Raw genomic sequence first — 26,763 nt, forward strand, 5'->3', positions numbered from 1 at the left:
GTACTTCCTGTTTTACCTAAATAAATGTCAAGGATTTAAAGTATGGGGAATGTGTTTCTTTTTCCTAGTTGCCTGAAACTTATTATTTATTGAACTAGACACTCAAAATATTTTACTTTGAAGAAAATATTTATACTTTAATATACTAATAAATCACTTAACTTTTAAAAATCTTTTAAATTTTTTTAAAATTAAAAAAAATTTTTTAATTAAAAATTCTTTTTTTCAATTTTTTTCAATTTATTTATTTATTTATTTTTTTTGCTGCACCACACGGCTTGTGGGATTTTAGTTCCCCACCTAGAGATTGAACCTGTGCCCTTAGCAGTGAAAGCATGGAGTCCTAACCACTGGACTGCCAGGGAATTCCCTTAACTTTTGTTTTGAACAGTATTCTCTATATATTGCCGAGAACGATTGAGCCTTATAATCTTAACTGTTCATTAATATTGTTTATTCTCAAAATAGGTATCCTGATTGGAATCCTGAGATCCTCCCATCAAGAAGGTAGTTATTTTTTTTTAATAGTGGTATTATTGAAATTTGATTTTCCTTTAAAAGTAAACACGTACTTTTTTTTTTTTTAAGGCACTGTTTTGAATAGAATCTCGTTTTTACCATTTTTATTTTTAAACAGTAGGGAAATGCAACCATCTCTAGAAATCTTTAGTTACCCTAGTTTACCTGTAATAGCTCCCATCTGTGAACTTTTCTTTTTTAGTCTTTTCTGAAAATACTTTATACTTTTATTCTTATTTTATGTTTGTGGTATCTTAGATTATAAGTGGCTTGAAGGCTGAGAATGGAGTTTCCCTATTCAGTGTATAAATACAAGTATAGGAGTCAAATATTTGTGGAAGGCGTAATCTCTGTGGGAAAACTGTTGAGAAACATTTGTAATTTCCTAAATTCTTTATAGAACTTAATACTTTCAAAACACAATTGGATATAGTAATGATATAGGAAAAATGAAAGAAATTGGTGATACTTATTTGTGAGTAAACAAAACAGGAATGTAAGCAATTAGAGAGGTGACGTCTGCTTTGACTGATCTTTATTCATTTACAAAACCAAACTGCATCATAACAAGGAGGTTTTTGCTTTACATAAATACGTGGTATTAGAGTTTGGTATTGTTAATAGCTTGATTTTAAGAAGGTAAATCTGTCATTGATACAAATTGTAATTTATATAAAATTGTTGAATCTTGTGTTTTTTTCTTGCACTTTGTAGAAATGAAGGCAATAGAAAAGAAAATGAAACTCCAAGAAGACGATCTCATTCCCCTAGTCCAAGGCATTCTAGGAGATCAAGCTCAAGTCACAGATTTCGTCGATCTCGAAGCCCTGTACGTTGTATGTATAGACCAAGAAGCCGAAGTCCAAGAATTTGCCATCGTTTTATTCCTAGATACAGATCCAGATCCCGTTCACCGTATCGAATGAGAAATCCATTTAGAGGTAGTCCAAAATGCTTTCGATCAGTTAGCCCTGAAAGGACATCAAGGAAATCAGAGAGATCATCAGGTACGTTTATGTTTGTGAATAATAAGTACTTATTTTGACTAAACCATTCCAGTTTTTTTTTGTTCATTTGATTTTTTTTAATTTCTGTATTTGCATTAAGCTTGAAATGTGACTTACTCTTCTCATGATTTTTTTTTAAATGTTGACATTTTGAGATATTTGGCTCAGCTCTTTTTGAAACTTCTAAGGTTTTTAAGAAATTAAATGTCATAATTTATTAAATTTTAGAATTTCTGTATGAAATTTGACTCACATTACCACCTGTTTCATTCTTCTTCCCTTTATTATGTATCACAAGAAATGTGGGAGAGTGTATCTACACACCCAACATCAAACTTAAAAAAACCAGGGATATACAGATATCTTAGTTTGCCTTAGTAATTGATTATAGACTTGTCTTCCATGAATTAATTTAAAACATTTAAAAATTGTTCAAATTTTCAACGTGTGTCTTAATGTTGGTTTAGTGACCTTTCCAGAAATATTTTTACAGTTTTTTTTTAAAATCTTTTCAGAGGTCTGTGAGATTTTTTTCCTTTTTCAACTACATATCCCTGAAATTGGATTTTTCTTAAAATATGGTAGCCAAAATAGTGTATCCAGCACACTGGATGCAGAATTTTCTGATTAGAGAATTCAGATGTCGTCTTTTAAGCCCAACATTTAAGTGTTCAGGAAAACAGTACTCATCTAAATAATTTTTATTTTGAAAAAGTTTTTTATAAAAATATATTGTTTATGTTAGCATAGGAGTTTTATTATTAAATAATATTTTTAAAATTCTATATTAGTTTCTTTTGTGCTAAATATTGATACAAATGCTCTTTGGAGTCTTCAGTTTTTAATAATGTAAAGGGATACTGAAATCAAAAGTTTGAGGATCTCTGGTGTAAGAGAAGCTCACTGAATAAAGGGTCTTCATGTGAATACCTTTTGAGTGAAGAATTAAAGACTAATAATTTTTTTGTATGTATTTGCCACCTGTTTGGCCTAACAGTAGCTCAGTGTGTTAAATATTTGGGCAGTTGAGGGGTTATATTATTTTTTTATAAAGTTCTTTTCAATTGAAGTAGTATTTGTATACTATTAATAGATAGAAAAAAAGCATTAGAAGATGTAATACAACGGTCTGGGCATGAGTCAGAATTCAGTAAACAGAAGCATCTTGAAGCAGCTGATAAAGGACACTCACCAGCACAAAAACTTAAAACTGGCAGTGGAGCAAAGACATCAGTTAAATCTACAAGTTCTGCAAAGAATGATTCAAATGTAGGAGGACATTGTACTCGTTACAAATCAAAGAATCTTGAAGATGATACCCCATCAGAAAGTAAACAGATGGCTGATAAAACTGTTTCTCTGCCACGTAAGGTCAGTAGTTCTTTGTTAGTGGAAGTGTGTACGTACACTTGTTAATATGACAAAGAGAAAACAAAGTTGTTCAGAATTTTTAATTTTCATATTTCTGAGGAAATTGTGATTTATTTTGATATGAAATATTTATTGATTTCTGTTTTGAATACAGGAAAGGTCCAATAATTAAAGTCTTATAGATTACAGATATCAAAAGTGAGAACATTTTGATGGTTTGGTGTTTTTGGCTGACCACACTGATCTGTGTTACAAGTTTTGCACTCTGATTGGGGAAATGGACGTAATCAGTAGTATTAATGAGTTTTTGTAGTCTTTGTTAGTAATCTATGAGTAACTATCTGCTGAGAATCATTTTTACTCTGTTTTATGTTTTTTTATAGTATAGTTCAGAAGCTACTTTGTTGCCCAGTGTAGAATACTAGTCTGTTTTCTGGGTACTAATAGGTGTATTTTGTAATATTAACAGATCTTCAAGTGTTTGGGTATACATTTCTCTTAACATTGTCTTTAAACAATTACAGTTCCTTGCCCCCATAGAGCTTATATTTAACAGGATGAACTTACAATAATCAACCTGATACTACAGAATTTTGAAGAAATATTGAGTATAGGGAATTAATTTTGAAAAGGCTAAATTGTTCTGTAACATTCATTTTGTTTCTGTATTTCTAGATGGCAGTAGTGGAACTTTAAAAGTTTTTTTTTGAGTTAATTTTTTATCATAGGTGGTAAATAATAAAGTATATTCAGATTGTATATATGAATCTATTAAAATATTATGCCTATCTAGATATATTTTTAAAATTCTTACAACAGACTAAATAAAACTGTAACTTCAGTTTTACTGATGATGTGCCTTCCAGTTGCATATAGAAAAGTACTCTTTACTAGTTTTGGACCACTTCATAGGTCTTGTTTGTTATGAAATGCTTTTGTACAGAAAAGAGCATCTGTGATTGGTTGCCTGTAAATTGCCCGCTGTTGGGTTTGAGTGATAAAATATAAAACATTTCTTCCTCTGCTTTTCTTAGTATTTCAAAACGTTTTTAAATGTTCTAAAATATTTGTATAAGCAGAAAGTATAAGAATTATTTATATTTATAAGTGGAAAATATAATATTTTAATAAAAAGATTACTTAAAGTACTAGGATTAATGGTAGAAAGATTATATTGGGAATTATTGTAACTATACTTTGTCACTTAATTTGGTTTAATTTTCATTCATCTCAAAAAATAGCTTCGGAAGGACCAGTCTTCACATTATGGTCCTGTTCTTCTGATATCTGAATTACCAGAAGATGGCTGTACTGAAGAAGAAATTAGAAAAATATTTCAACCGTTTGGAAAAGTTAATGATGTCCTGATTGTTCCATACAGAAAGGAAGTGAGTTATTTAGTCTATTCTAAAAAGTCATAATTTTGTTTTCTAAAGACTTGTCAGATCTTTCAGCTTTTACTTCATATACAACTGTTACTTGAGTTACGTAAATGTTTGGAATTGAATGAACAGGGTTCCTAAATACTGCTTTATATCCTTTAGAACAGCACACTGTTTTTTCAGATGAGCACACTTTTTCTTTGAAGGGCCAGATAATATTTTAGGTGTTGCATGTCATAGGATTTCAACTACTCGCTCTGCTATACAACTCTGTTGTAGTGCTTTACAGTCATAGATGATATATAAATGAATACGCATGGCTGTGTTAAAAAAAACTTATTTACAAAAAAACAGATGGCAGGCCATAGTTTGCCATTCATTGCTTTAGCACTTCAGTAAGGTGATGTTAAAAAAAAATGATTTTGTTTGTATAGTATTTTTTACGTTTGAATTGTAGTTCTGTAACTTACATAGTAAAGTTCTATGAAGTCTACAAACCCTGGAGTAAACAGAACATGAAATTAGGAGGTAAAACAAGGGAACATAGTTGGTATAATTTTCCTTGCTGCAAGAAACCTTAAAAAGGTCAAATTTAACAGCAGCTAGACTAGATCCTGTCTTCTTTCCTATAGTTCAGTGAGCTCTGCCTTCCTGTTTCTTAAACTCTTTTATGATCTTGCCATGGACTGCTTCCTTATCTTGGTAATGGTATAGAAATTCTGTTAGGTTAAAAGTCCGTTTTGTGTGTGAAAACATCCTAAAGATCAGATTACACTTTAGCAAGAGGTAAAAGTGAAAAGAGGTAAAATCAACCAGGACTTGAGGTAATTTCAGTTTTATATTCCACAAGAAAGTATTAAGTCACACAGAGAATTTTAAGGTAGATTTTTGACTTAAGATATAATATGTTTCATTTTAGGCTTACTTGGAAATGGAATTTAAAGAAGCAATTACTGCAGTCATGGAGTACGTTGAAACAACACCTCTTCTGATAAAAGGGAAAAGTGTGAAAATATGTGTTCCAGGAAAGAAAAAGTCACAGGTAGACTGAATTTAGTTCTTACGCAGTTCACTGTTGTTTAGTTTAATTTTTTTTAAGTATCTTATATACAGAGAAGTGCATAAAACTTAAAATGTTAACTCCATGGACTATGTATAAATTCACATACACTGAACTTAACTTCGTGTATGCGTATGTGTGTGTATGTGTGTGTGTTAGTTGCTTATTTGTGTCTGACTCTTTGTGGACTATAGCCCAGTGGGCTCCTCTGCCCATGGAACTCTCCAGGCAAGAATACTGGGGTGGGTAACCATGCCCTCCTCCAGGGGATCTTGCCCACCCAGGGATCGAACCCACGTCTCATGTCTCCTGCATTGGCAGGCGGGTTCTTTACCACTAGCAGCACCTGGGAAGTCCCATATGGGTTTCATAGTTGTTTGCTAATTCTGTTACATTGGTATTTTCCCCTATTGGATTGCTTGCCAAAACGGCAAATTGCTTGCCACACTGTAAACAATTAATGGTAAGCAGTCGAGTAGGGGAAAATATGTAACAGAATTAGCAAACATTTATGAAATCTCTGCCTAGGTCCAAACTACAACCTTGACTACATCCTGCAAGCCCCTTGCATATTTCAGTCACTTATTTGGAGATCAAACCACATTAATACTTACAGATTTTCCTCATTCTTTCAAAGTTCTATGTGGCATTACTTTGTATGAATATACCATGATTATTTTATCAGTTCCCTCGTGGACTGCTTTTTAGGTTATTTCTAGTTTTTCATTACTATAAATAGGACTTTAGTTAACTTTCTTGTATATGGCTTTCATAGGCCTTTCTTATGCATTTTGAGGTGATAGCGATAGTGGACTTGCTGGGTATTAGGATATACTGTAATAAGAAATGTTGGATTACCTGTTAAATAGCTGTAATAATTCACAGTCTAATAATTAATGTGAGTACAGGTGTCTCTCCATTATAAGTGACATTTTATTATTTGCAGTTTTAAAATCCAGTATGTAAAAAATGGTATCTAGTTTTGATGATCATCTTTAATGTTGTGTTTCAGTTGCTTTTTTTTTTAATGTGTTATCTGTTGTAGTTTTTGGATTTGCTATTCCCGCAAGGTTTTCTATATATGTATAAGGTCTTATAAGTTGCTGATCTCTTTCCTGTGCTAAATTATCTTAGCTTTTGTTACTGTTGTTGTTCAGTTGCTAAGTTCAGAAGCATGCCAGGCTTCCCTGTCTTTCACTGTCTCCTGGAGTTTGCTCAAATTCATGTCCATTGAGTTGGTGATGATATCTAATCATCTCATCCTCTGCTGCCCTCTTTTCCTTTCCCCTTGAGTATTTCCCAGCATCAGGGTCTTTTCCAATTGAGTTGGCTCTTTGTATCAGGTAGTGAAAGTATTGGAGCTTCAGCTTCAGCACCTATCCTTCCATTGAATATTCAGGATTGATTTCCTTTAGAATTGACTGATTTGATCTTGCTGTCCAAGGGACTCTGAAGAATCTTCTCCAGCACAATTCAAAAGCATCAGTTCTTCAGTGCTCAGCTTTCTTTGTGATCCATCTTTCACATCCATACACGACTACTGGAAAAACCATAACTATACATACCTTTGTTGGCAAAGTGATGTCTCTGCTTTAGGTTTGTCATAGCTTTCCTCCCAAGGAGCAAGAGTCTTTTAATTTCATGGCTACAGTCACTGCAGTGATTTTGCAGCCCAAGAAAATAAGATCTATCACTATTTCCATTGTTTCCCCATCTATTTGCCATGAAGTGATGGGACCAAATGCTTGCATCTTAGTTTTTTGAATGTTGAGTTTCAAGCCAGCTTTTTCACTTTCCTCTTTCACCCTCATCAAGAGGTTCTTTAGTTCCACTTTACTTTCTGCCATTAGAGTGGTATATCATCTATATTTCTGAGTTTGTTGATATTTCTGCCAGCAGTCTTGGTTCCAGCTTGTAATTCATCCAGCCCAGCATTTCATATGAGGTACCCTACATATAAGTTAAGTAAGCAGAATGGCAATATACAGCCTTGTCATACTCCTTTCCCAACTTGGAACTGATCTGTTGTTCCATGTCCAGTTCTAACTGTTGCTTCTTGACTTGGATACAGGTTTCTGAGGAGACAGGTGAGGTGGTCTGGTACTCCCATCTCATTAAGAATTTTCCACAGTTTGTTGTGATCCACTTAGTCAAAGGCTTTAGCGTAGTCAGTGAAGCAGAATTAGAACTTTTTCTGGAACTCCCTTGTTTTTTCCATGATCCAGTGAATGTTGGCGATTTGATCTCTGGATCCTCTGCCTTTTCTAATCCCAGCTTGTACATTTGGAAGTTTGCAGTTTAGGTACTGCTGAAGCCTACCTCGAAGAATTTTGAGCATAACCTTGCTAGCTGAGAAATGAATGTTTTAGCTTTTGCTTGTCTATAAAGCTTTTGATTTCGCCATCGAATCTGAAGGAGAGCTTTGCTGGGTAGAGTATTCTTAGTTGCAGATGCCTCCCTTTCATCACTCTAAATATAACTGTGCCATTCCCTTGTGGCCTACAGAGTTTATGCTGAGAAATCAGCTGATAATCTTATGGTCCCTTGTTTGTTATTTGCTTTTCCCTTGCTTCTTTGAATATTTTTTTTTCTTTGTCTTTCGTTTTTCTCAGTTTGATTACTGTGTGTTTCACCATGTTCCTCCTTGGGTTTATCCTGCCTGGGACTCTACTTCCTGGGACTCTATGTGGACTTGGATGACTTTTTCCTTCCCCGTGTTAGGGAATTTTTCAGCTATTACTCTTAAGTATTTTCTCAAGTCCTTTCTCTCTTCTCCTTTTGGTACCCCTATAATGTGAATGTTGGTGTGTTTAACGTTGTCCCAGAGTTCTCTTAGACTGTCTTCATTTCTTTTCGTTCTTTTTTATTCTTTTCCATGGCAGTGATTGTGACCATTTTGCCTTCCGGGTCCCTTATCCATTATCTGCCTCATTTACTCCACTATTGATTCCTTCCAGTGTATTTTTCTCTGCAATTGTTGTAGTTTTCATCTCTGTCTGTTCTTTAGTTCTTCTGTCTCTTCTTGCATCTTCTTGATCTGTGCCTCCATTCTTTTTCTGATATTGTGTTTCATCTTCATCTTCACTATCATTATTGTGAATTCTTTTTCCAGTAGCAGGTTGGCCATCTCTACTTCACTTAATTATTCTTCTGGGGTTTCACGTTTCCTTCTTCTATGACATACGACTCTTTTTTCATTTTGTCTTATTTTCTGTAGCTATTTTGTAGGCTACAGGATTGTAGTTCTTGCTTCCGCTGTTGCTCTCTGGTGTATGAGGCTGTCTTAAGCGATTTGTGCAGGCTTTCTGATGAGAGGGGCTGGTTCCTCCCCTGTTGTAGACTGAGCTGCGTTTTGTCCCTCTCTTGGGCAGGGCCATGCTCAGGGAGGTGGGGTGTGTTCCTGTCCTGTTGGCTGTTTGGCTTTGAGGTGACCCACCCCTGAAGCTTATAGGCTGTTTGGGGGGACTAATGCGGGCCTCTAGAAGGACTCATACCAATGAGTACTTTACAGAATGGCTGCTTCCAGAATCTTTGTTTCTGCAGTGAGCCACAACCATCCCTGCCTCTGCAAGGAGATCTTCCTGTAGTGGGCAGGTAGGTCTGTCTGAGTCTCTATGGGGTCCTGCTTTTTTCCCCTGAGTCCTGGTGCACACAAGACTTCGTCTGCTCCCTTCCAAGAGTGGAGTTTCTGCTTCCTCCAGCCTTGTGGAATTCCCGCAGTCAAATCTTGCTGGCCTTAAAAACCCAATTCTCTAGGGACTCCTTCTCCTGTTACCAGACTCCAGACTGGAAGCCTGACATGGGGCCCAGAACTTGCAATCTTGTGGGATAACTTCTGTGGTTTAATTGTTTTCCTGTTTTGTGAGTTGCCCACCTGGTGAGTATGGGATTTGATTTTAACATGATTGCACCCCTCCTGCCAACTCATTGTGGCGTCTCTGTCTTTGGATGTAGGGCATTTTTTTCTGGTAGGTTCCAGCTTTTTTTTTTGTCACTGCTTCTTCAGCGGTTAGTTGTGATTTTGGTGTTTTCCTAAGGAGGTGAGTTCATATCCTTCTGCTCCACCAACTTCAGTATTGACTTTAATCTATTTGTTTTTTCAGTTTTTTAAAATTGAGGTGTAATGTATTTACAGTGTTATGCTAGTCTCTACTGTACACAAGGTGACTCAGTTCAGTCGCGTCCGACCCCATGGACTGCAGCACGCCAGGCCTCCCTGTCCATCACCAACTTCCAGAGTTTATTCACACTCATGTCCATTGAGTTAGTGATGCCGTCCAACCATCTCATCCTCTGTCATCCCCTTCTCCTCCTGCCTTCAATCTTTCCCAGCGTCAGGGTCTTTTCAAATGAGTCAGTTCTTTGCATCAGGTGGCCAAAGTATTAGTTTCAGCATCAGTCCTTCCAATGAATATTCAGGACTAATTTCCTTTAGGGAGGGACTGGTTAGATCTCCTTGTAGTCCAAGGGACTCTCAAGAGCCTTCTCTAACACCACAGTTCAAAAACATCAATTCTTCAGTGCTCAGCTTTCTTTATAGTCCAACTCTCACATCCATACATGACTACTGGAAAATCCATAGCCTTGACTAGACGGACCTTTTTTGGCAAAGTAATGGCTCTGCTTTTTAATATGCTCTCTAGGTTGGTCATAACTTTTCTTCCAAGAACAAGCATCTTTTAATTTCACGGCTGCAGTCACCATCTGCAGTGATTTTGAAGCCCAAAAAAATAAAGTCTGTCACTGTTTCCATTGTTTCCCCATCTGTTTGCCATGAAGTGATGGGACCAGATGCCATGATCTTAGTTTTCTGAATGTTGAGTTGTAAGCCAACTTTTTCGCTCTCCTCTTTCACTTTCATCAAGAGTCTCTTTAGTTCTTCTTTACTTTCTGCCATAAGAGTGGTGTCATCTGCATATCTGAGGTTATTGATATGTCTCCCAGCAATCTTGATTCCAGCTTGTGCTTCTTCCAGTCCAGCGTTTCTCATGATGTACTCTGCATAGAAGTTAAATAAGCAGGGTGACAATATACAGCCTTGACGTACTCCTTTTCCTATTTGGAACCAGTCTGTTGTTCCATGTCCAGTTCTCACTGTTGCTTCGTGACCTGCATACAGATTTCTCAAGAGGCAGGTCAGGTGGTCTGGTATTCCCATCTCCTGAAGAATTTTCCACAATTTGTTGTGATCCACACAGTCAAAGGCTTTGTCAATAAAGCAAAAGTAGATGTTTTTCTGGAACTCTGTTGCTTTTTTGATGATCCAACAGATGTTGGCAATTTGATCTCTGGTTCCTCTGCCTTTTCTAAATCCAGCTTGAACATCTGGAAGTTCATGGTTCATGTATTGCTGAAGCCTGGCTTGGAGAATTTTGATCATTACTAGCGGGTGAAATGAGTGCAATTGTGCAGTAGTTTGAGCATTCTTTTGCATTGCCTTTCTTTGGGATTGGAATGAAAACAGACCTCTTCCAGTCCCATGGCCACTGCTGAGTTTTCCAAATTTGCTGGCATATTGAAAGGCAGTACTTAACAGCATCATCTTTCTAGATTTAAAATAGCTCAACTGGAATTTTATCACCTCCACTAGCTTTGTTTGTAGTGATGCTTCCTAAGTCTCATTTGACTTCACATTCCAGGATGTCTAGCTCTAGGTGAGTGACCATACCATCATGATTATCTTGGTAGTAAAGATCTTTTTTGTACAGTTCTTCTGTGTATTCTTGTCACCTCTTCTTAATATCTTCTGCTTCTGTTAGGTCCATACCATTTCTGTCCTTTATTGTGCCTATCTTTGCATGAAATGTTCCCTTGGTATCTTTGATTTTCTTGAAGAGATCTGTGATCTTTCCCATTCTGTTGTTTTCCTCTGTTTATTTACATTGATCACTGAGGAAGGCTTTTTTATCTCTCCTTGTTGTTCTTTGGAACTCTGCATTCAAATGGGTATATCTTTCCTTTTCTCCTTTGCCTTTTGCGTCTCTTCTTTTCTCAGCTATTTGTAAGGCCTCCTCAGACAACCATTTTGCCTTTTTGCATTTCTTTTTCTTGGGGGTGGTCTTGATCCCTGCCTCCTGTACAATGTCCCGAACTTCCATCCATAGTTCTTCAGGCATTCTATCAGATCTAATCCCTTGAATCTGTTTCTCACTTCCACTGTATAATTGTAAGGAGTTTGATTTTGGTCACAACTGAATGGTCTAGTGATTTTCCTTACTTTCTTCAATTTAAATCTGCATTTGGCAATAAGGAATTTATGATCTGAGCCACAGTCAGCTCTCGGTCTTGTTTTGCTGACTGTATAGAGCTTCTCCATCATTGGCTGCAAAGAATGTAATCAGTCTGATTTCAGTGTTGACCATCTGGTGATGTCCATGTGTAGTCTTCTCTTGTGTTGTTGGAAGAGTGACTCAGTTATTCTCTTTTATATTCTTTTCCGTTATGGTTTATCACAAGATATTGTATATAGTTCTCTGTGATGTACATTAGGACCTTATTGTTTATCCATTCTAAATGTGATCATTTGCATCTACCAATCCCATACTCCCAGGCCATCCCTCTTCCTCCCCCCTCCACCTTGTCAACCCCAATTCTGTTCTCTATGTCTAAAAGTCTTTCCATTTTACAGATAGGTTCATTTGTGCCATATTTTAGATTCCACCCATGTGATATCATATGATAATTGTTTTTCTCTTTCTGACTTCCCTTAGTGTGATAATGTCTATAGTTGTATCCATGATGCTACACTTGGCATTATTTCATTTTTTATGACTGAGTAGTATTCCATTGTATATATATCATATCTTTGTCCATTTATTTGTTGATGGAAATTTAGGTTGTTTTGGTGTCTTAGTTCTTGTGAATAGTGCTGCTATGAACATAGGTGTTCATGTGTCTTTTTGAACTACAGTTTTGCCTGGATATATTCCCAAGATTGCTGGGTTATGTGGTAATTCTATTTTTAGTTTTCTGAGGAACCTTTTTGTTTTCCGTTGCAGCTGTACCAGCTTACATTCTCATTAGCAGTGCAGGAGGTTTCTCTTCTCCACATCCTCTCCAGCATTTCTTATTTATAGACTTTTTAATGATGATCATTCTGGCTGCTGTGAGATTGTACCTCATTGTAGTTTTGATTTGCATTTCTGTAATAATTAGTGAGGTTGAGCTTCTTTTCATGTGCTTACTGACTATCTGTATATCTTTGGAAAAATAGCTGTTGAGGTGGAAAATTAACTGTTGAGATCTTTTGCCCATTTTTTGATTGGGTAGTTTGTTTTTTTGTTCTTGAGTTATATAAACTGTATATTTTGGAGATAAGCACTTGTTGGTCTGATCATTTATAGAAATTTTCTCCCACTCCCTATCTTGTCTTCATTTTTTTGTTGTTGTTGGGTCTTTCTTACAGTTTGCTTTGCAAATGACTGTTTTATTTTTTCTTTTTATATCTATTGCCTTGGGCGACTAAGCTAAGAAAGACGTTGGTACCATTTATATCAGAATGTTTTTGCTATGCTTTCTTTTAGGAGTTTTATGGTGTTAAATAAAACTAGACACTGAAGGTGGCAGAGCACAAGGATATGAACTCACCTTACAAAAACGCCAGAATATGTTTTAAGTCTTTAAGCCATTTTGAGTTCATTTCTGTGTGTTGTGAAAGGGTATGTTCTTACTTCATTTATTTACATGCAGCTGTCCAACTTTCCCAGCACCATTTGCTGAAGAGACTCTCTTTTTCCCATTGTTTATTCTTGCTTTCTTCGTTGAAGATTAATTGACCATAGATGTATAGGTTTATTTCTGGGCTCTCTATACTGTTCCAATCATTTGCATGTCTGTTTTTATACCAGGTGCAAACTGTTTTGTTTGCTGTTGCTTTGTAGTATTGTCTGAAGTCTGGGAAAGTTATGCTGCCTGCTTCCCCCCACCTCTGAAAATTGCTTTGGCAATTGTGGGTCTATGGTTCCACATAAATTTTTGAGTTATTTTACTTCTGTGAAAAAATGTCATGAGGGGGTAATTTGATAGGGATCACATTTAATCTGTAGTTTTCTCTGGATAGTATTTCCATTTCAACAATGTTCTTTCAATTCAAGAGCATGGGCTATTTTTCAATTTCTTTGACTCTTCTTTTATTTATTAATATTTTATAACTCTCAGCGTGTCAGTTTTTCACCTCCTTGGTCAAGTTTATTCCTAGGTTTTTAAATTTTTTGGTGAAGCTTTTTTTCCTCATGGAAGGTTTATTTTTTTTCCCAGTTTATTTATTTTTAATTGGAGTATAATTGGTTTACAGTATTGTGTTTGTTTCTGCCATGTATCTTTTGGTGAGACTTTAAAGGACATTCTCTTTCTGATATTTCATTTTTACTGTGAAGGTAATACAACCAATTTCTGAATGTTAATCTTGTATCCTGCTACTTTGCTGAATTCATTTATTAGATCTATTCGTTTTTATGTATAGTTCTTAGGACTTTCTATATATGTATCATGTCACCTGCATATAGTAACAGTTGTACCTCCTCGCTTCCAATTTGGATCCTTTTTATTTGTTACGTGATAGGAGTTTTTATCCTGAATGGATATTGAATGCTTTTTCTGCATCTGTTGAGATGATCATGTGGTTTTTGACTTGTTAAATGAAATGAAGTCGCTTAGTCGTGTCCGACTCTTTGCGACCCCATGGACTGGGGCCCATCAGGTTCCTCCATCCATGGGATTTTCCAGGCAAGAGTGCCGGAATGGATCGCCATTTCCTTCTCCAGAGGATCTTCCCGAACCAGGGTTCGAACCCCGGTCTCCTGCATTGCAGGCAGACACTTTACCGTCTGAGCCACCAGGGAGGCCTTTTGACTTGTTACTGTGATGTGTTATGTTGATTTGTGTATGTTGAACCATACTTGTGAACCTGGGATGAATCCCACTTGGTCGTGTTAAATATGCATCAATGATACTGACCTGTAAATATCTTTTTTGGTGGTTTCTTCCTCTGGTTTTAGTATGAGAGTGATGGTGGCTTTATAGAATGTCTTTGAGAGTGTTCTCTCTTCAGTCTTTTATATTCTTCTTTGAGAGAATTTGTCTATGACGCCCTCTGGTCCTGGGCTTTTTGTATTGGAAGTTCAGTTTTGTTTGCCCTTTCAAAGAACCAGCTCTTGATTTTGTTGACTTTTTTCCCCCCCTATTGTTTTCTTCATCTCTATTTTTTTTCTCCCCCACCCCCATCTTTATTTCCTTCCCTCTTCTGACTTTAGGTTATTTTTTAAAAAATTCTTTTGTGTAGTAGATTAGGCTTTTTACTTGGGATATTTTTTTCTTGTTTTTGATGAAGACCTGTATTCACTATGAACTGGTCTCTTATGAACTGCTTTTGCTGGATTGCAGAGGGCTTCCCTGGTAGCTCAGATGGTAAAGCGTCTGCCTACAATGTGGGAGACCCGGGTGTGATCCCTGGGTCAGGAAGATCCCCTGGAGAAGGAAGTGGGCAACCCACTCCAGTACTCTTGCCTGGAGAATCCCATGGATGGAGGAGCCTGGTAGGCTACAGTCCATGGGGTCCCAAAGAGTCGGACACACAGAGCGGCTTTACTTCACATAGATTTTGTATGATTGTGTTGTCATTGTTTGTCTCAAGGTACTTTTTAATTTTCCTTATTGAACCCTTTTTTTTTTTTAAGTAGCATGTTATTCAGTCTCCATGTAATCCTTTTTTTTTTTTTCCTTGTTTCCTTTGGTTGATTTCTTGTTTCATGCCATTGTGATCAGAGAAAATGCTTGAAATAATTTCTGTACCCTTAAATTTGTTTAGGTTAGTTTTGTGCCCCAGGGCAGGTGGTCAATCCTAGAAAATGTGTGTGCACTTGAAAAACATGTATATTCTGTGCAGTTTTTTGGATGCAGTGTCCTGAAAATATTACTTCTTACTTTTCTGTTGTAACATTTGGGACCTCTGTCTGGAAAATCTCTCCATTGATGTGAGTGGGGTGTTAGTCTCCTACTACTGTTGCCTTCCTGCTGATTTCTCCCTTCATATGTTTTTTATGTATTTGGGTGCTCTTAAATTATGTGCATATTTGTTGATGAGTGTAAAATCTTCCTCTTGTATTGATCCTTTTATCATTGTATAGTGTCCTTTATCTTTGTAGCCTTTGCTTTAAAGTCTGTTTTGTCTGATAGGAGTATTGCAAGTCCCACTTTATTTTTGCATGAGATATCTTATTCTATGCCCTCACTTTCAATCTGTATGTGTCCTTTGCCCTAAGGTGGACCTCTTGTAGGCAGAATATTGTAGGCTTTTATTTTTTAATCCAGTCTGTCACTCTTTTATTTTTTTTAAAGTTTTACACCTGATAGTGTATATCCCTTCTTCATTTTTAAAAATTAATTTTTGGCTGTGCTGGGTCTCTGTTGTGTGTGGGCTTCTCACTGGTTTCTTCTTTTGTTGCTGAGCACAGGCTTTATGGGTGCTGGTTCAGTAGTTGTGGCACACAGACTCATTAGTTGTGGGGCCAGGCTTACTTGCTCTGTGGCACGTGTAGTCTTCCAGCACCAGCGATCGAACTCGTGTCCACTTCATTGGCAGGCAGATTCTTACCCAGTGCACCACTAGGGAAGTCCCACTCTGTGTCTTTGGATTGGAGTATTGACATTTAAAGTAATTATTGATTCATGTATTTATCGCTATTTCTTTTTTTTTTCTTTAAAAAATGTATTGAAATATAGTTTATTTACACTTTTCATTAAAAAAAATGAAGTGTAGTTGATTTATGTATTGCCACACCAAACTGTTTTCTAGTTGATTCTTTGCTTCTTCCTTTCTTTTACTTTTTGTGATTTGATCATTTCCTCTTATTCTGCCACTCCCTTCTGGCCTGCAGTATTTATGTATGGAAATCAACTGATAGTCTTCTGGAGGTTACCTAGTAATGAACTCTGTTTTTGTTTTGCTGCCTTTAGAATTCTCTCTTTATCTTTAACTTTTGCCATTTTTATTATGTCTTGGAGTAGGTCTGTTTGGGTTCATCATGTTTGGGACCTTCTGTGCTTCCTGTATCTGGATATGTTTCCTTCTTTAGGTTTGGGAAATTTTCAGCCATAATTTCTTCAAATACATTTTCAGTACCCTTTTTTCTTTCTCTTTCTTCAATCTCTGCATAGACTGGCCTGTGTTATATTATCCCGTAGGTCTCTTATATTGCTTTTTTTTTTTCGTTTGGCTTTCTGTCTGCTCTTTTGATTGGGTACTTTCCATTAGTCTGTCTTCTAGGTCACTTATTCTTTCTTCTACATTATTCATTTTGCTGTTTACTGCCTTGAGCTCAGCTTTGATCTTGGCAAATGAATTTTTAGATTTTACCTAGCTCCTTTTCACAGTTTGTAGTTCTCTTTTTTTTTTTTTATAATAATCTGTATTTCTCTTGATAGCCTTTCTTAATTCTTCCAGTATTTTCATTATCTCCTTTTTCAACTCAGTGTCAGACTGAAGAGTTTTGTTTCATTGTTTCTTCAGGGAAATATTTTTGATATTTTAACTGAGAGTGGTTTCTCGGCTTCTCATTTTCCTTGTATTTGTCTTAATCTGAGAGTTTAGGAGAAACAGCTATCTCATGTAGTCTTCGAGGGCTATTTATAAGCAGAAATATCCCTGTATAGCTTGTGTGGGTTTTAATATTTTTTTGGTGTGAAGGCTGTTTTTGATTTGGATGCTTGCTGTCTCTTGTCAGCATGTGCTGGTTGTTACCACCTTGATGAGGGTTATGCAGGTGCACAGATGCTAGACTCATGCAGGTTCCCAGGAAGGTGGGGGCTGCAGTTGTGTTCCTCTGCAGTGACGGTGTTATTTTGCAAAGCCCCAGAGAGGTGGGGCCGGTGGTTGGCATCGGGTCATGAAACCCTTGGCAGCAGTGGCAGGCCTCACATGCTCCCAGGGAAGTTGACCCTGAGTGCAGACTCGGAGCAGTGGCAAGCCATGCAAGTTCCCGGAAAAATGGGGGCATTGACCTGCATCCGTTTGTAAAACATTTGGCAACGGCAGTGGCTCCAGTCCGTGCCTACCTCTGGAATCTGAGATAGCAGCCACGACTTGCACCCACCCCTGGAATTTGTGTGGGGCGCCTATGAGCATATGGAGAAAGAAGCTTCTGTGACATCCCTCTCCTCTCGCACCTCCTAACAGTGGTCCCTTGTCTCTGTGAAGGACCCAGGCTTCTTCTTGGACTCCATCAGATGTGGTGTACTACCTCATAACCCCTTCAGACTGTCTTCACACAGCCAACTCCAGTCCTGCCCTTTGGGCCTGACCTCCAAAGCCCAAGCCTCAGGACACAAGCTCCACCTGCCCTAGTGGTTGAATGGATGAGCATCTTAGGCTTTGGGGAGCTGGCCAGCACCAGCAGTCTGTTCAGGTTTCTCTTGGCTTTGTCCTCTGCACCTCTGTTGCTGAGCTCTCCTCTGAGGTTCCATTCCTCCATCTCTGTTCCCAGCTGATCTCATCAGTGAGGGGAATTCCCAGTGTGCAGAAACCTTTTCCTCTTTCACAGCTCCCTCCCAGAGGCACAGGTCTTGTCCTGATTCCTTTCTTTATTTTCTCTTTTCTTCTGCCCTTCCCTGTTATGTGGAGATTTTCATGCTCCTTTGAAAGTCTGTCTTCTGGTATTGTTCAGTAGATGTTCTTTGTAAGTTGGTCTACATGTAGATGTACTTTTGATGAATCTGTGGGAGGAGAGCGCTGCATCCTATTTCTCACATTTTTCTATTGGGTTATTTGCCTTTTGAAAAATGTTCATCTGAAGGTGTTCATTATCCTAAGATACTAATTTTGTATCATACATGAGAAGTATTTTCTTTTAGTCTGTTGCTTATATGATACTTACAGTTTTTTAAATTTTGGTGTACTCAAGTTTTATTGCTTTTTTTACTGTTAATGGCTTTTTCCTTTTATTTTAGAAGACCTTTATACCAGTGCCAGAAAGATATGTTTCCATTATTTTTTAAATCTGTTATTTGTGATACAATGTGTGAATGATACGACTGTTTGCAAAATGGATAACCAGTTAACCCAACACTATTTATGCCTTATTTATCTTTCCTTATTGATTTGTAAAGCTGTCTTGTGTATAAATGACCCTATACACATAGATCTGTTTCAGTCTGTTTATTTTCGTATGAATACTATGTAGTTTAAATTTTTATAACTATAGCTTTATAATATTTGTCATTTTTCTAATAGAATCGTTTTTCTTTGTTTTCTCCTTCCATGTATTTTTGCTTAATCTTAAACATTTACTCCTACATATTAGATTTAGAATCAGTTTGTTCTCTAAAAAACCTTAATGGGCATTTAATTGGTACTGTACAGAATTTGTATTGATGTATTTACAGTACTAAATCTTTCTGTCCAAAAACAGGTTTTTTTTCTTCATTTATTTAGATTTCATTTTGTGTCCCTCAGCGAGTTTTTACATTTTTTTTCCATAACATTCTTTTGTAATGTTTCCATAACATGCATTTTGGAAGACATGTTTTTATTTATTTGTATATGTCATAAATATTATTTCAGTTGCTATTAAAAGAGTTTTATTTTTTATGTTTTCTGGTTAGTTATTATTGGAGTAACCCATCATCCCAGTTTACTAATACTAGGTACATACATGCCCATCTCATTGTTCCATTGTCCTAATTTGAATAATGATTACATGATGACCATTGTCATTACCACTTTAGAAGTTTTTTCATTTCCAGTTAACAGAAAACTTCTCCAGTGGTTTATTAAACAAATAAGAGGTTTATTTATAACAGGAAATTGGCTGGTGGGTGATCTGTGGCTGATAGAACAGCTCTAAAATATCTTCAGGAACCCAGCCTTTTGATTTTTCTGATTCACTGTCATTAACGTGTACTTTTTCATCCTTTTTGTAAGATGGTTGTTGTACCTTCTGGCATTATTTCAATCTTTCAAACAGAAAGAAAGGAATGTGTCAGGAACACAATGAATTTTTAGTGTCCCTCCTCCCCTCCGCACACACCCCCAAGAAGGAGGAGTTCCCCAGCAGCTTCCACCTACATTTGATTTATCAGAACTGTGACACATATCCTCCTCTATGGCAGAGAAGAATAAGGGGAAGCAAGAATTGAATGCATAATTTAATAATTTAAACTTTATTTTGAGACAGTTAAATGTTATTCAAAGTTTTCAGCAGGGCTATGACAGTGAAATCGATGGATTTGAAAAATTCATCAGGAAGTGATCTGCAGAATGAATTAGTTGGGCAAATAACTCTGAAGGCAAAGAAAGCATGTTGATTAAAGGAAAGAAGAGAAAAGATCACTGAAATCCGGTTAGGGCACTCATCTAGACAAGCAGATTACTCTTAAGAGTAGTAAAAGTTTGGGGTAGATTAGTAACCTTGACAATAGAAAGAAATAGCTTTTATACCATTGACTCTCAAGCAGGACTAGCTGATTATTAAAGTTTTAAATGTGAGATCAATATTCTTTAATTCTAAAATGTTTAATCTGGGAAAATGACCGAGTAATGATACATTTAGGGTGTTAGAGTATTTCAAACAGATTAAAATAATTCTCTTAGATGACTTTTTTATAAGGTTGGTAAGGCAGCAGTGTAAGTTGAATAGTTCAGACATTTACTATTTTGATTTTCTTAATAATGAATGGCCTAAGTATCAGCACTGAAAACTAGAAAACATGCCATCTACCTGTCACAAACACTGATGTTCTTCAGTTAAATATGGTTTGAATGGTGCTGAATTAAAGCCTTCAGAGGTTTACTCATGACTTCGCTCTTGTGATTGACCAGAGGGAACCCGCAACAGAACTCTGGTTATGGCTTCTTCAAGGTTAGAAGTTTATGGGACAATGTTTTGGCCTGTTACCATAGGGGAAGACATTAAGATTTCCTGTCAGAGCAAGCACAAAATAGACTGGAAACTCAAACTAGGAAAAAGAAGGTCAACCCTATAGCTTTCTTGGTCTACGGCTTAATTTTGGCATGAATAGTTAAAACCATGACAAAACCTTTCTGCCCATGTTTGATGTTTCATGTTATTTCATGTTAGGACTGTCTTGAACTCCGTGATTCAGAAAATATTCTCTTCATTTTGCTACTTCTTGGAATCAGTAATAAAATGTTAGAGAAAAGGTAAAAAATTTCTACATCCCTGTATTACACCTGAAGGATTAAAGTATGGTTCTGCATAGTTCTGATGACAAACTTTGTCTGAGAAATAACCTTGTGTTTAATTACAAGCCAGCATAGACATGAGTCTTTAACAATGATTCTTAACCAGTCTGCTGAAAGCAAGCATTCTTCTTTTCCAGAAAAATGGGCACATGTTGGTACTCAAAATTTTCCTTAAAAAAGCAGGAGCTCTTGATACAGAAAAAAATATAATCAGAGTTTTCAACAGACAGAAGGACCTTTGCAGTTATAAAATAGTGCTACGGCTCTTCAAGAAAACAGAAAAAACAAGACTTAAAAAACAGATTTACTGGTTTCAGCAAGATTCATGGTGACATTACATCTAAAACCTAGAGCAAGCAGTTAGCTTAGATTTAAGAAGACTGCATGGAGAACAAAAACAGTGCCGGGAAGCAGTGCATAGTGGTTTGAGCATTATGGAAAATCTAATTAATAACAGATAAAACTGAGGATATACAGTCAGTTCAGAAGAGAGTTTAGTTTCATTTTAATTCAAAAATTATTTCTTGGGACTTTCCTGGTGGTCCATGACTAAGACTCTATGCTTCCAATGCAAGGGGTGTAGGTTTGATCCCTAATCAGGGAACTAGATCCCACATGTGACAACTAAAAGTTTGTGTGTTGCAACTAAGAACCAGCACAATCCAATAAATAAATATTTAAGGAAAGAACTATTTCTTAAACATCATTGTGGTACATGCAGAAGATGCGTTAATGAACAAGGCAGATGTGCTTCCATCCTTCTTAGGACTTAAGAGTCTATTAGTAAAGGTTAAAACGTCCAATTTTAATGAAGAGAAAGTCATGGTGGATACATCTAAGAGACCCAATCTGCATATAACTAGGATTCCAGAAAGAAAATACCACTTAAAAACTGGTGAAGATGTTAAGTTTCATAGTTATAAAGGTGAAAGCCCTAGTGATCCAGGCAGAAGCTATAAAAATGTAAAAAGAGGTAGACCAGCCTTAGATAGCCAAGCAACTCATTCTCAAGGTTGAGTGAAAAGAAGATTGTCCCTGGGATCGCAAGAGTTGGACATGGTTTAGTGACTAAACAACAGAGAGTAATAAAACCATTTAAACATAGAGTGCATGTATGCTCAGTTATTTCTGACTCTTTGCCACCCCATGGACTGTAGCCCACCAGGCTCCTCTGTCTGTGGTATTTCCCAGGCACGAATACTGAAGTGGGTTGCCATTTCTTCTTCCAGGGGATCTTTCCAGTCCAGGGATCAAACCTGAGTCTTTTGGATCTCCTAAATTGGTAGCCAGATTTTTTTTTTTATCACTGAGCCACCTGGGAAGCCCATTTAAACAGGGTAAAACACAAATAGTTGTATCTTTATAAAATAGTATAAATTGTTAAAAAAGAATAAAAAAAAAAACTTTGTCCTAAAATAATGTCATCAAAAATTAGCACGTACACCAAGGTGTAAGGGCTTTTAAATTTATAAGAAGAAATCAATAGTTTCGTATTTCTTTTGAAATTGGAGATACCCATTACTAAAATGGCAAGGAGAAGGCAATGACAACCCACTCCAGTACTCTTGCCTGGAAAATCCCATGGATGGAGGAACCTAGTAGGCTGCAGTCCACGGGGTCGCGCAGAGTCGGACACAACTAAAGCGACTTAGCAGCATTAGTAGAATATAAGCAGGAGGATGAGTATCTTTAAACTACTGGGGGTAAGGGAGATGTTTGGATAAAATCCCATATGGCACAAAAGGAAATGGCAAAGATGCCTGCAAAAAACAGAAAACATAAAATGACAGCAATTGTAAGTTCACATCATTTTAACACATATTTATTGGATGTTCACTAATTGCCAAGCTTAAAGACCAATGCACCTTTCAGTAAGGTAGTTAATGGAAGGTCTCATTAAAAATGTGAAAAGTAGGTGAAGGTGTAAATTATTCCTTGAATTGGGAGCATTCCAAACAGCAACTGCAGAAGACTTCTCAAGTCCATGCCTATGTTTTGTTTTAGGAGTTTAAAGGGTGCTTGGGATTGAAAGTAGTTCAGTTCATCAGTTCAGTCGCTCAGTTGTGTCCAACTGTTTGCAGCCCCCTGAATTGCAGCACGCCAGGCCTCCTTGTCCATCACCATCTCCCGGAGTTCACTCAGACTCACGCCCATTGAGTCAGTGATGCCATCCAACCATCTCATCCTCGGTCGTCCCCTCTCCTCCTGCCCCCAGTCCCTCCCAGCATCAGAGTCTTCTCCAAAGAGTCAGCTCTTCGCATGAGGTGGCCAAAGTAATGGAGTTTCAGCTTCAGCATCATTCCTTCCAAAGAAATCCCAGGGCTGATGTCCTTCAGAATGGACTGGTTGGATCTCCTTGCAGTCCAAGGGACTCTCAAGAGTCTTCTCCAACACCACAGTTCAAAAGCATCAATTCTTCTGCGCTCAGCTTTCTTCACAGTCCAACTCTCACATTCATACATGACCACAGGAAAAACCATAGCCTTGACTAGACAGACCTTAGTCGGCAAAGTAATGTCTCTGCTTTTGAATATACTATCTAGGTTGGTCATAACTTTTCTTCCAAGGAGTAAGCGTCTTTTAATTTCATGGCTGCAGTCACCATCTGCAGTGATTTTGGAGCCCAAAAAAGTAGAGATGGCTGTAAAGAGATATGTGGTGATTTGGGGTAAAGAATGGGTGAAATGAGTAGAGTAAACTTTTAAGTATTAGCTTTTTTTCTGAGTGTGATGAAAGGTTTTGAGTTTAGGACTGCCAGTTATCAATCTGGTTCTATGTTAAAAATGAAGTGAGGGTGGTTGAAAAGCAAAGACAGAAGCAGAGACCATTATGAGTCTATTATAGTAATTAAAGCAAAAGATTGTGATAGATCTGACCAGAGTGATTGTAATTAGATACCAGAAATGGTATGGCACTATTAGAAATGTCTTTGAAAGATAGTGATAAGAAAATGTCAGTAAGTGATAAAAGACAAGATGTAGAATTACACTGTATAATTACAAGTTGAAAATATTTTATTTCTGTTTATAAATAGAAAAGGTAATTAGCATTTTTACTTTAGAGTAAGATTTTTATTTGTGGTTGTACATGTGTATAAATTTCATATGCTTTTGTGTTTTTTGTATATTCCCTTTTATAATTTGAGAAGAGGCTTAAGGTTTTCAAAATATTTTTCCTTCATAGAACAAAGAAGTGAAGAAAAAGATGTCAGATTCCAAGAAAACATCTGCATCTACTTTAAAGTAAGTAATTCTCTGATTTTCTGTGTGAGAACAAATAGGCATATGAATTAAAATTTAAAAGTTTTGACAACTACATTTTTAATATATTTTAATCTCCCTGACTCAAATGGGACACGATTCTAATTAATTATTTTAAACTTTTTTAGATTTAAGCTTTGTATCTTTAGAAGATTTTGGTCTTAGAATTTCTTTGCTAATTTTTTTTCTTCTTTTAATAGAAAAGATACAGATGCTTCCACAGGTATTGAAACTGTGACTGCAGCTTCTACTAGTAAGTTGTTACTTTTAATACTCCTCTAATATATTTTGTCAGTTTACTGGAAACTTCTTGCAAGGTGATGCTAGGAAAATAGTATTCATTGTGCTTTAGTAGAAGGGATCCACATTGGCCCCTGTTTTAAGCTAGTGATCCATTGGAGAATGCCCATATTCTTCAGCCTTGCATAAATGACCCCTTACCCTTTCCCCCAGATTACTTTTTCAGTCTCTTGTCACACAGGTGTACATTATGTTTCAGTTACTCAGAGCAGTTTATTTTCCAGCTGTTCTGTCGTATTTCATTTCACAGCTCTTTATACTGTCCATTCATGTGGAGTCATTGTCTAAGTTCCAGTTAACTGTACTTGCTAACAACCTGCTCCAGTATTCTTACCTCTAGATCCCGTGGACAAAGGAGCCTGGTGGGCTGCTGTCCATGGGGTTGCACAGAGTCGCTCACGACTGAAGCAACTTAACATGCGTGCATGCATTGGAGAAGGAAATGGCAACCCACTCCAGATCTTGCCTGGAAAATCCCAGAATAGAGGACCCTGGTGGCTGCCGTCTATGGGATTGCACAGAGTTGGACACGACTAAAGCGACTTAGCAGCAGCAGTAAGCACTTCTAAAGTACCCACTTAGTAGGTACCAGGCCTTGTGCAAGATAATGAACATACAAAGCCAATTAAAACTCCTTTTGGAGGATCAAGGTGGAGCAAATTCCAATTTATTCTTTAAGGGCTATCTCAGAAAATGCTTCTTTTTGATACCTTTCATGACCCTTAGGCAGTTCAGTTCAGTTCAGTCACTCAGTCGTGTCTTACTCTTTGTGACCCCATGGGCTGCACTAGGACAGGCTTCCCTGTCCATTATCAACTCCTGGACCCTGCTCAAACTCATGTCCATTGAGTCGGTGATGGGATCCAACCATCTTATCCTCTGTTGCCCCCTTCTCGTCCTGCCTTCAGTCTTTCCCAGCATCAGGGTCTTTTCTAATGAGTCAGTTCTTCACATCATATCTTTGATCTGCTTGCAGTCTAAGGGACTCTCAAGAGTTTTCTCCAACACCACAGTTCAAAAGCGTCGATTCTTTGGCACTCAGTCATTTTTATGGTCCAATTCACACCTCCATACATAACTACTGGAAAAACCATAGCTTTGACTATACAGACCTTTGTTGGCAAAGTAACGTCTCTGCTTTTTAACATGCTGTCTAGCTTTTGTCATAGCTTTTCTTCCAAGGGGCAAGCGTCTTTTGTCATAGCTTTTCTTGTAATTTGTAAGCATCTTTTAATTTCACAGCTGTGGTCACCATCTGCAGTGATTTTGAAGCCCAAGAAAATAAAACCTAGCACTTTGCACTTTTCCCCCACCTATTCACCATGAAGTGGTGGGACCAGGTGCCATGATCTTCATTTTTTGACTGTTTGAGTTTTAAGCCAGCTTTTTCACTCTCCTCTTTCACCTTCATCAAGAGACTTGTTAGTTCCTTTTTGCTTTCTGCCATGAGGGTGGTATCATCTGCATATCTGAGGTTATTGATATTTCTCCCCACAATCTTGATTCCAGCTTGTGCTTTGTCCAGCCCAGCATTTCGCATGATGTACTCTGCATATAAGTTATATAAGCAGGTGACAGTATACAGCCTTGACATACTCCTTTCCCAGTTTTGAACTAGTCTGTTGTTCATGCCTGGTTCTAACTGTAGCTTCTTGACCTACATGCAGGTTTCACAGGAGGCAGGCAGAATACCAAGGTGGTCTGGTGTTCCCATTTCTTGAAGACTTTTCCACGGTTTGTTGTGATCCACAGTCAAAGGCTTTAACGTAGTCAGTGAAGCAGAAGTAGATGTTTTTCTGGAACTCTCTTGTTTTTTCTATGGTCCAGCGGATGTTGGCAATTTGATCTCTGGTCCCTTTGCCTTTTCTAAATCCAGCTTGAACATCTGAAAGTTCCTGATTCATGTACTGTTGAAGCCTAGCTTGAAGGATTTTGAGCTTGACCTTGCTAGCATGTGAAATAAGTGCAATTGTGTGGTAGTGTGAACATTCTTTGGCATTGCCCTTCTTTGGGATTGGAGATTGGAATGATACTGACCTTTTCCAGTCCTGTGGCCACTGCTGAGTTTTCCAGATTTGTTGGCATATTGAGTGCAGCACTTTCACAGCATTATCTTTTAGGATTTGAAATAGCTCAACTGGAATTCCATCACCTCCACTATCTAGTGATGCTTCCTAAGTCCACTTGACTCCACATCGCAGGATGTCTGGTTATCTAGATCAGTAAGATCCTTTTTGTATAGTTCTTCTGTATATTCTTGTCCCCTCTTATTAATCTCTTCTACTTCTATTAGGTCCATGCCGTTTCTGTCCTTTATTGTTCCCATCTTTGCGTGAAATGTTCCCTTGGTATCTCTAATTTTCTAGTCCTTTCGCATTGTATTGTTTTCCTCTATTTCCTTACGTCATTGACTTAGGAAGGCTTTCTTGTCTATCCTTGCTATTCTTTGGAATTCTGCATTCAGATACTTATCTTTCCTCTTCTACTTTGCCTTTAGCTTCTCTTCTTTTCTCAGTTATTTGTAAGGCCTCCTCAGACAACCATTTTGCCTTTTTGCATTTCTTTTTCCTAGGGATGGTTTTATCATTGCCTCGTGAACAATGTTACAAACCTCCATCCATAGTTCTTGAGACACTCAAGCAGATCTAATCCCTTGAATCGACTTGTC

General features: G+C 37.3%; 1 protein-coding gene across 2 annotated transcripts in view; it reads left to right on the plus strand.

Moving 5' to 3' along the window:
* Positions 1-26,763, plus strand: part of ZNF638 (zinc finger protein 638) — a 72,292-nt gene that overhangs the window by 12,139 nt on the left and 33,390 nt on the right. For both annotated transcript variants that reach the window (XM_068968487.1, XM_068968551.1), the window contains exons 3-9: positions 469-507; positions 1,234-1,526; positions 2,620-2,897; positions 4,139-4,285; positions 5,199-5,321; positions 23,719-23,777; positions 23,996-24,048. In XM_068968487.1, coding sequence (XP_068824588.1) covers positions 469-507; positions 1,234-1,526; positions 2,620-2,897; positions 4,139-4,285; positions 5,199-5,321; positions 23,719-23,777; positions 23,996-24,048 — 992 coding nt within the window. The remainder of the gene's footprint in view (positions 1-468; positions 508-1,233; positions 1,527-2,619; positions 2,898-4,138; positions 4,286-5,198; positions 5,322-23,718; positions 23,778-23,995; positions 24,049-26,763) is intronic.

The sequence above is a fragment of the Capricornis sumatraensis genome, chromosome 1, assembly GCF_032405125.1.
Source record: "Capricornis sumatraensis isolate serow.1 chromosome 1, serow.2, whole genome shotgun sequence".
NCBI classification, from domain to species: domain Eukaryota; kingdom Metazoa; phylum Chordata; class Mammalia; order Artiodactyla; family Bovidae; genus Capricornis; species Capricornis sumatraensis.